This window comes from Grammomys surdaster, unplaced genomic scaffold (assembly GCF_004785775.1).
Source record: "Grammomys surdaster isolate TR1022 unplaced genomic scaffold, NIH_TR_1.0 279, whole genome shotgun sequence".
NCBI lineage: Eukaryota > Metazoa > Chordata > Mammalia > Rodentia > Muridae > Grammomys > Grammomys surdaster.
The window spans coordinates 8,702,368-8,713,204 of NW_021604720.1; the positions used below are offsets into that span (position 1 = coordinate 8,702,368).

A 10,837-nucleotide genomic window follows, 5' to 3' on the forward strand; every position below is an offset into this window, starting at 1 on the left:
AGAGAAGAGGAAAAAGAAGCCAGCAAGGATATTACACTAATAAGAAAGACACTCTTCCTAAGATGGAACAAAGAGAGGACATATGTCCTTAACACTTCCCAATGATGGACCTGAAAGTTCCAGCCAGCACAGAGGCAGAAACCTCGGACTCAAAGCAGAGATACTGGGAAGGAAGCAAAACCATCTGTAGCCACAGATGACACAACTGTATGTAGAGAGATCTTAATATATTCCAGATACAATGCACAGCGCCGGCGGCTCTAACCCTGATGGGAGTGTAACACTACATGGCCATTCTGGGAAAAGTTGATGGTTTCTCATGAAGTTAAACAAATCTTAACACAAGAGTTAGTAATCTCTCTCCCCCCACCATTAGTCCAGAAGAAAGAAATGCAAATTCTCAAAAATTTGTATGTTAATGCTGTTATGATTTTTATTTTTAATCTCATAAAAATAGGAGCTGGAAACCCAAATCGTGGTCCATCCATTCAGTGTGGTCCCCTTCAGAAATGAGGAGTGCACCGTTTTGGCAGAATCTTACAGTCTGGACAAATCTTACAGCATCATGCTGAGGGGAGACATCCATTCAGAAGAGTACATAGCACTCCCTGTCACTTTCATGCTTTCAAAACAATTTTTTTTTTTTTTTTTTGGCAACAGAGATGTCACTGTTGCTTGAAATAAGGAGTGAGAGGAACTGATTGTATAGGAGTAACAGAGAACTTTCTGGAGTGATACAAATATCCTATAGCTTCAATGGGGTGTGGGTTACAAGGGAATGTTTACATTTACCGATGCAAACTATACACTTAAAATAAGAATATTCTATGATATACAAATTATACTTGTGAATTACTTTTCAAAAATATTTTAAAATCTAAACAATAAATCATTTAGCCTTGGTTTCAAGTTTTCGAAAGTAAAGCAGACCTCACTGTACTTCTGCCCGTGTTAGAGCACTCACTACACATTCCTATGGAGCAGAGTCAAGTCAGTGAGTCATTTTTCCTTATAAAGAATTCCAGAATTCACTTTACCCACATGGAAAATTGATCTGTTTCTACGAGTTACATTAATGTTACATAAATCACACTAATGAGAAACATGCTTGACAACATTTAAATATAAACACTGGGAATATAGTAAGTGCATCTATCCAAAACCATCAGGAGATGGTCCAAATCTGTGAGCTAGTTACGCATCCTCCTGCCATGCACAGACAGATGAAGGCATTCATTCACCGGTGCTAGGCTGCGTTTGGACCCTTGTGAGGACATACTGCAAAAGGCACAAGAAATGAACAGGGAAGCTGCCAGACTCGCCTACAGCATTGGCTTATATGGGGGAAATGTTCTCAAGGCAGATATAAAGATGGTGACATTTAAAAGTTGGAAGTAAGATAGTTAAAAAGCACAATAACCCAATTAATCTGGCTCCAAAAATGGCTTTGGTGTTAGTTTATTAATGAGGTAATTTTCAAATCATCCCATCATTTCACACAATTCCAAAAATATCATCCTGGTGGGGTTGGGGGGGGCGAGGAGACAGTGATGGGGGAGGGAGGGGAAAGAGAGGGGGATGGGGTGGGGGAGAGAGAGACAGAGGGAGAGAAGGCTGCATACTGAAGTATTTGTTGAAGTGCTCATTGGTAGCCTCTTAGCCATCAGCATCTTCTAAGGAAGCCTGGGCTAAGGCCGGTGGTCAGAGCTCACAAAAACACCTCTGTGGTCCCCGCCAGATGCATGATCATTTACAAACAATACGGAGGGAGCTACCTCGGGATCAGTGCAAAGGCTACAAGGCCAGAACCACCCAAGCACTCCTGAAGGATGGGGCTGACCAACAGTGGGCCTTAAAGAGCTACCCCAGGCAGTCCCAAAGACTGTCTGCATCCCCTCTGGAGTTGGCTCCAAAGAAATCTTTCACAGGATCCAACAAGAACGTACCATGTCCCCTATTTACTCCTCATTATTGTCAGCCTCAAAGGCTCATCTATAGATCCATCAAAATCAGAATTGGCCCTGAACCACAATCAAAAATAGAAAATCCAAATCCTGTCTTAACGCCCTGTGAGGACTTAGCGAGAAGCTTCCACGTGAAAGTTGTCAAACTGTGCAAACTCGAAGGTGTGCGTTCCGATCGCAGCCCAGCCGTGCCCTGGGTATTTCACAGGGACATTTTTCCACAGGATCTTGCCGTTCAACATACCAAAGGCGAAATAACCCTGCGGGAGAAAGAAATGTGTCCCTTGAAAATGGAAACGATGCTCTGAAGTCTATTTAAGAATATACCTCAGCTACTTAGTGGAACAAACGCCTCCTCTCTCATCCAAGGCTAGAACTGTAAAATACAATTTCATGTGTTTCAGCAAAAGCCTGAAATCTATCAAAATTTTTTCGGAAAGAATTAATAAGAAGTACCTGTTTAAACGGTTCCCCAAATACATGAGATCTCGATATTTTCTGATGTTCCACCAAAATCAAAACAAAACAAAAAAAGCCCATAATATAGTATTATGAAGCTTCAGACAAAAATCCATTAAAATAACTCAGTAGTTGCACACACTGGTACTTTGGCTAAGTGGAGTGATTCCTCCAGAGTTCGCTGGAGCCCAGATGCCTGCTGCAAACTGCTATGTACCTAAGGTCTAATTAAGGGCTACACACTCAGCCAGAAGAGGAATTAGCTTTATTTTACCCCTTTTGTCCCCATGAGGAGCATGTTACTACCAAGCCAGATGGAATGCCTACCCTTCCGTCAGAAGAGCAGTAGCCACGGGTTAAACAGAACAATGGATAAAGTAGAAGGAAGAGGGGAGTGTATGTGAGGTGTGATTTCCTGGTAATGATGGAAAGACATCAAGTATGGCTTTCTCAGAAAGTGGCCATTCCATTTCCCTCACTGTCTGGCACGCAGTAAACTGTAAACTTCAACTTTATTCCCACTAATGTAGTACACTATGAGCACACACTCAAAAGCACACCAGGTATACAGCTAGCCATAGAAAACAAGACTTTCAAAAGATAAAGACCTGGAGACTCAAACCATCAGGCCAAAACGCAACACAAACCTTTCTGTCTCAAAATGATAATGCAAGGCTCTTTAATTTTATGGGTCGAGACACTGAGGCTTAGGCTGATTAAAATTCCATGTCAAAGATTTTCCAGAGGAGCCAGGAGTTGAATGAATCCAAGTCACCTAATGCCCAGTGTGAAACCAGTGCCTCTGACTACACACCTGCCCGCTGTCTCCATCTCAGAGCACTTCCTGGATATCCTCTGCCACTTCTAGGGCAGTAACTGTTGGCAGTGGGTCAAAGGATGCACACACACACATACACACACACACACACACACATCATAGTAAACACAGTTTGTCCCTCGGGGCCATCGTACCTCCTGGACCACTCCCCAGGCTCCAGGCATCCTGGAGTCCCAGATGCTCCACTCACAAGGCCCGAGCAGCAGCCTTTTATACTCTGCTCGCTCTCTGCCTCATGTACGTCTAAACTCAAGCATCACTCACTTGGCGCAGTCTTCTCTAACTTCCCCAGTCAGAAAGTCAGAGCCGGGGGCTATTTTATCACACTACCCCAAACTCCATAATTGTGTGTGTAATCGACTGTAAGTTACAGATTTAGAACAAAGCTCAAGCAAACAGGGGCCTCAAGGCCAACCACCCATGGCTGTAGTGCACTGTCTGGAATGCAGGCACACTAATCTTGTACCTCGTCTGCCATGCCTCTCTGGCTCTAAGAGCAGCGTTGAACAGGTGCAGCACAGACCACATGGACCACTAAGCCCAGGTGTCTCCTGTCTGGCTTCTTCAAGTAAAATGCTTGCCCAGCCTGAGAATCAATTCCTTATACAGCATGGCTCATCTTGAAGGTACCTCAGAGAGTGGCAGAAGTTAACTGATTTGCCCAACATCTCAAAAATCTGTTAGTGGCAGAATTGGACCTAGGAACAGACCTTTTAGCGTTTCTTTCCTACCTAGCACCATTATCAAGACCAGGAAATTTTGGCTAGACAAGTCTTAGGATCCAGGAGAGATCCCACCACTACTATCTTTCCATTTAACACACATAATGTTAAGCCAACGCTTAATGACTTAAGCCCAGAGCCAGAGACTAATGCATCTTTCAAGCAACATCAGAGAAGCCTCCTTCTGTAGTAGATGGTGATTAACACAGAGACCCAAATTAATCCACGTGCAGAGAATGGAGACTTCTAAATCTTCTACCCTGAATAGGATGTCTGTATCACACCCCATCTTCCCAAGACTCAGGGCTCAGTGGAGGAAGGGGAGGCGGAGGGATTCTAAGAGCCAGAGGCAGTGGGTGACTATGACAAAAACTATTTCCTGGACGTAGCAGGGGAGCTGTACATATGAAATCACAGCGACTGTTACACCACACATGAGACCTGTACAGGCTCAAGTCAGACAAAATCCACGCATGCCCAGAAGCAGTGGCTATGAAGTCCCACCCCTGGCTGAGGAGCCACTGGCCATGGACAGCAGCAGTGAGGGGGAAAGTCTATTAAGTGTGTTGCCCTGATGGATGGAACATGCTCGAATGGAGAACCACATACCCCAGAGGATATGGGCAACATAAACTGGACTTGATTTTTTTTTTTTTAAAAAAAGAGGACACAAAGTTGTGTGGGTAGAGAAGAGGGGTAGCTCTGGTAAGAAATAAGAGGAGTCAATATAATAAAAAATATTTTACATAAAATCCTCAAAAAGAATTTAAAAAATAAAATGTGATTCCTTCTTCTAAATACCTGCCTTCAGCAACAATACCACATGAGCACTCAGGTACTATGTCTGGGATCATTCTATCAAAGAACAATTAGGACGAATCATGTGCACTGAGGAGAGTATGGTCAAAGAAACTACCTCCCGTCCCAAGTAGACCTCAACTTTAATTAATAAACAACTTAAAATGGGAATTCATTTATTAAATGAATTAAAATGAGAATTACATTTCATTAAAAATGAAATGGATGGGAACAGAAAACAAATTTAAAAGTTCTCTGAGTCTCAATTCCAGTTTCTGCTTACAACCTAAACAAAAGCAGGAAGGACTGCTTCAGGAGAGCCACACATCCGACACTTCCTCCACACAGCAATCTTTGAGAGCACTGCACAGCATCCTTTGGGAGCACTGCCAGTCTAACTTCGTGATCAACCACGGATGCTGCACTGCTGATGATCGCTAGATTCCCTTTATCCTGTGAATTCTCTACTTTGTCCTCTAATAATAAAATTGTAGAAAACTGTGCTTATACGTAAATGATTCTAACCGATCAGAAATAAGCTTCTAGGACGTTGCATACTCCTGTAAGCTGTATTTATACTCTTGGTTCAAGAACATTGAGAACCACAATTCACTTGTTGACTTGACTAATCATTCTTCAATTTAAAAGGCAAAAACCAAGTTAAAAAAGAAACACTGGTCTAAACAGTGGACTCCTGGCTCCCATGGGAGTCACTGGCATACGCCTTCATGCTGTGGAGACGGTTTAATGATTTCTCAGCAGACTCTCTCTTTTCATCATTTGTCACATCCTTAAATTTGTTTTACAACAGAAAATTCTAGAAAGTTACACAAACATTTTAACTCCATCCTGTCTCATAGCAATACCCACCTTAATGCCTAAGGTGAGTGTATACCATCGTTTTGCTGTAATGTCCGCACGTCCTGAAGCATACGTTATCCATCCACCTGTAACACGAAAGGACTATCTCAACTGGCTTACTTTTAAGACCTAAATCCTAGGATCATGCAGCCCAGGGAGGTTTGTAAATGGCACCTGTATGTAGTTAAGTCTACCTCAATGAAACATTGTTCCTTCACTTCCAGATCGATAATTGACTTAAAAGGAAAATACCTTATTTAGCTACACACTACACAAGTATGTATTAAGAGACTATTCTACACCACAGAACATATGTACACTCACAACAGAATGGGTGAGATAAACCTTAAACTAACTAGTCTAATATATTACCATCTAAGCCGGTGGGTAACTTGTATCTGGTTGGAGCAGCCTAAGACTGCAAAAGACTGCCAGTGAGCAGATCTGCTCACATGAACAGCATGGACTTACAATAGACAGCGAATAAGCTAACTTTGCATGTATGACATTTGAATGCTGGAAGAAACCTAGGAGCAGACATCAAGCAGGTGATTTAAAACTGCAACAGTGAGGACTGAGGATGCAGATTGAAACTCCTTGTTCCAGATCCACCACCTACCAGTTTTTGGTATTCAGGGAAAATCAACTCATGTCTCTGGCTCTGCTTCGGATCAAAACCTCAGTGAGGTACATCCTGGATGGGCAGCATTCTTACCACCTGTTACCTCTTTAATACTTTTCTCAGAGCTGGGGCAGAGAGCAGAAAACTATAGGTTTGGTTTGGTTTGGGGTTATTTTTTGTTTGTTTTTTGACTAATATAGGCGTAAGTCAAGAGACTGAGAATCAAGAAGTTACCACCACAGGGGCTTGTGTCACTATAGCCTCGTGACCTAGGTGTAAAGTCCATTGCTACTGACACGTGCCCGTGAGGAAAGGCAATCTCTTCCCAAGCATCACATGGACTAGGGAAGAGGAGCTCTCCATTCTAAGAGGCTCCACTTGCTTTGTCTATGAGCACCGACATTTTACTCATGAGAGTCTCCTCAGAGTGTTCTCCCGTCACCCCTTCACAGGATTCTTCACAAACCTTCCTCTCACAGCCCTCCATGCCCCAAATGCCCTAAAGGCCTTTCTACTGCTATTTTCTCACTCACTGAGCTGCCCTTCTCCTTACAAATAGCCATGATTCTGCATTGCTTAGTACATGTTGAAATTCAACTCAGTAGACACAGACATTTAGACAGGCTCAAAGTAAGTTATGACCTATGAAAACATGTCACTTACCCAGGTCAGCTGTAACTCTGTAAGAGCCACTTGCAAAGATCCAGAAGAAAACTCCTGTAGCACTTCTAATCAAGATGCCACCTTTATTCACTCTCCCAGCAATGAACACACCGCCGCTCCGAGGGGTCTCTATGTAAACATCACAGTGCACGGTCATGTTGGTCCTGCCGAATCAAAGGCGCGGTTATATCACCCTCTTCAGTTGTGCTCTAATCTCCCACCAGCATGACACTTCATGACAAATGCCTCCCATCTTCAGCTGAGAGAGCGACTTGCTACACTGTAAGCTTGTAGCAATGATGGGCTTCAAGAATGCTCACTAATGACTGTTTTAAGTTTTACATGCTTAAATTAATCGACTTTGTTGATTCTTTTAGTGGGTCCTGGGCAATATTTATGAGCTTTCAGCACTGGGACAGCATGTTTCTTGTGTAGATATGCTAAAATACTTTGTCATCCCTTGAGTGTGCCACTGAAAGGAGACATTTCTACACTTCATGTAGGTGCTTTACCGTGACTGTGAACAGATAGCTTTACTGGCATCTCCATCGGCAGTGTAGCATGCAGCCCATGAAGAGATGTCTGCAGAACTTAAGCTACTTTGAGACCAGAGTATAATTCATACCTATCAAGATTTGAAAATGCCTGAATAAAGATCTAACTAAATTCTGACTCTAATATGATAGTCAGTTTGGGGGCTGGAGCGCAGACTCAGCATTTAAGACTCAGCATTTAAGACTCAGCATTTAAGACCACTGACTGCCCTTCCAGATGACCCTGGTTTGATTCCCAGCACTCACACAGAGGCTTACGACTGTATAAAACTCCAGTTTCAGGAGATCTGAGGCTTTGTATGGACTCTGCCAGGTCTGCACACACATGGCACATAGACACACATGAAAGCAAAACACCCATATTCATAGAAAAAAATAAATCTCAAAAAATGTGAAGACAGTATTTTGTAGTGATTCTGCAGCAAGATCTCTGAAATATGACGGAAGGCTTGTAACTCAGCCTGATGGTACCATCTCCCAGGGCCTAACTCAGTAAGTCTGAGGCGGGCCCTTGAATATTCATGTCTAAACTTCCCAGATGATATGAGGATATTGGTCCACAAATCTCATTTTGAGAAGTGTTTTACACTGCATAGGCTGTCTGCCTGATACCTTTACAGATGTGGTAAGCACTGTTTATAGGCTCCCTGGTCCAAAGGAATGTATCAAGGGTGGAGAAAGAGTCTGCCAAGCAGGAACCATCAGAGCCTTTACAATAAGCTCTCCTCTAGGCTGATTTCCTCTTAAAGATGTTACCGGGTATAGCACTTTCCTTCTGAGACAACACTATCACTCTAAACTATCATCCCTGTAAGCAACCACTTCATATTCAGCATCTAACAGCAGATAGAAAAGACATGTGCATACTGTCAAGTAACAAATCCTACAATTTATCTAAAGTAAGACTAAGGACACCAAGGCATCTGTTGTGGACATGAGGTAGGGGATAATGGATTCTTACATGTCCTTTACATTCCTCAGAGTCTCTTTAGTGAACTGTGAACAGCTGAACCGTATTACATATAGCGGGAGAGAGGGAGCGTGAGGGAGGGGGAGAGGGAGAGAGAGAACACTCACATGTAATAGAGAATTAAGCTGTGAGCAAGAAGAGGTCATTTTGTGGAGATCTTTGGATCACAACCAAAGCTTACAAACGAGACAGAAATTCTTAAGTATCTCTTCAGCAAAGCCTGTCCTTCGTGCTCAAATTACCACACTGGTTCTCACTAAAATCTAGGGCTGAGGCAGGGCTCTGAGGCACAGCCTTGCTGAGGACTGACTGCTTTACTTTAACAACCCTGCACACAACCGATCTCTCCTGTCTTCTCTAAGGAAGAAGACTGGCCCATTAAAGCAAGGCTTCTGGCATAGACCACCGAACCAGAGAGGCCAGGTTCTGATTCTGCCACTTACATAAAATGGAATTGTGGGTGTCATCTTATTTCAGAAACTCGCTTTCTCAATCTACAAGTTGAGCATGATGCATCTGCCATCAGCAGTTGTGAAAGTTTTACATGTGCCCTTGACTCCTTCTCTCACCAGCCCACAGCAGCAGGCATGGCATCTGTGCGACTCTCTGAACCAATCCTGCTGCCTGAATAGAGGACATAATGTTGGAAAATAAAACAGGATAAAACCAAAACACCAAATTGCATGGAAATTAGGCACAAAGGTCTGGGGTTGCTTTAGTGCAGGGGAGTTTCTGGACTGCCTGAGCAAAAGAACATGTTGGAAATGCCCAACAGTGGGAGAGGGAACTTATAGAGTCCACCTCCAGCAGAAAGACAGGGCATCAAGTGGAGGGATGAGGTTGCCATCCCACAGTCAAAAACTCTGACCCAGAATTGTTCCTGTCTGAAAGAACTGCAGGAACAAAAACAGAGAAGAGACTGAGGAAAAAGAGGTTCAGTGACAGGCCCAACTTGGGATCCATCTCAAGGGGAGGCTCCAAGGCCTGACACTATTACTGATGCTGTGGTGTGCTAACACACAGGAGGCTAGCATGGCTGTCCTCCAAGAGGCCTAACAAGCAGCTAACTGAGACAGAGGTAGATATTACACCAAACCAATGGACTAAAGTCAGGGACCCCTGTGGTTGAATTAGGAAAAGTTTGGAAGAAGATGAGGAGGAGGGTGACCCCATAGAAGACCAGTAGTCTCAACTAGCCTGGACCCCCAAGATCTCTCAGACACTAAAAGACCAACCAGGCAGCATACACTAGAATGTCTGAGGCCCCCAACACATGTACAGCAGAGGACTGTCTGTTCTGGCCTCACTGAGAGAAGACACCCCTAACCCTTGAGAGACTTGAAGCCCCAAGGAGTGTGGAGGCCTGGCAGGGTTGGGGTGGAGGACCATCCTCTTGGAGACAGTGGGGAGGAGGAATGGGATGAGGAACTGAGGGAGGGCGGACAAGGAGGGGGCGGTAACGACTGGACAGTTAAAAAAAGTAAAAAGAAAAATTTAAAAAGTAAAGCTGGTCTACTGTATAAATAGCTTCCTACACTAGCTAAGGCAGTGTAATTCTACTGTTTGTCCAGGAGGTGGCAACATCAGCTCAACAAATCAAGTCTGGTAAACTTAGAAGCGTTCAAATCACAAGGCCTGCAAGTAAGTATTAAACTATAATCCAGAAATCCTCAATTTTCCAATTAAATCTAAATTTCTATGACTGCAGTTATTTTCAAACTGGATCTGAAGGAAGGACATGAAAGCTAATTTGCTCATTTGAGGTCGCATAATTATGACCCACCGCCTATTAGATTCTTGGCAGGAGAAGGCCTATTGGAACCTCTTCACTCAGAATGTACCCCAAATCACAAGCTTATACACTGAGGGCATCTCTCACACACCAGTGGTAATCGCCTATAATACTGATTGTGCTGGAAGCATCTGCAGCCCAGGTAATAGGTCGTTGGTTGAGAACTTGGCGCAGTGTGAACCGATGCTCGAGGTCTTCGTTATTCGTGTAGTACTCAAACACGCCAGTCTGATCAGCAAAGTTTGGAGCTTCACTAAAAAATGGGTACTCTGTTCAGAACACAAAAAGTCCTCCACTTAGTATCTCAGCAGCTGATTATCAATCCCTCACCAGATCTTTCCTTTCTGATATATGATACACTGTCAAACACTTGAATAATTTTTAAAACATAATACTTAGAAACAAACAAAGTTTAGGGGCGTGTGTGTGTGTGTGTGTGTGTGTGTGTGTGGCATGTGGTGTGTGTGTGGCATGTGGTGTGTGTGTGGTATGTGGTGTGTGTGTGTGTGTGGTGTGTGTGTGTGTATGTGTGTGGTGTGTGTGTGTGTGTGTATGTGTGTGGGGTGTATGTGTGGTGTGTGTGTGTGTGTGTGT

At 43.6% G+C, this 10,837-nt stretch overlaps 1 protein-coding gene across 1 annotated transcript in view; it reads right to left on the reverse strand.

Annotated features, from left to right (window-relative positions):
* Nucleotides 1-407: 407 nt before the first annotated feature.
* Nucleotides 408-10,837, reverse strand: part of Galc (galactosylceramidase) — a 58,695-nt gene continuing 48,265 nt past the window's right edge. Inside the window, exons 13-16 of the mRNA XM_028777285.1 lie at nucleotides 10,335-10,512; nucleotides 6,928-7,091; nucleotides 5,652-5,728; nucleotides 408-2,224 (exon numbers count right to left, since the gene is read on the reverse strand). Coding sequence (XP_028633118.1) covers nucleotides 2,078-2,224; nucleotides 5,652-5,728; nucleotides 6,928-7,091; nucleotides 10,335-10,512 — 566 coding nt within the window. The 3' untranslated portion in view covers nucleotides 408-2,077. The remainder of the gene's footprint in view (nucleotides 2,225-5,651; nucleotides 5,729-6,927; nucleotides 7,092-10,334; nucleotides 10,513-10,837) is intronic.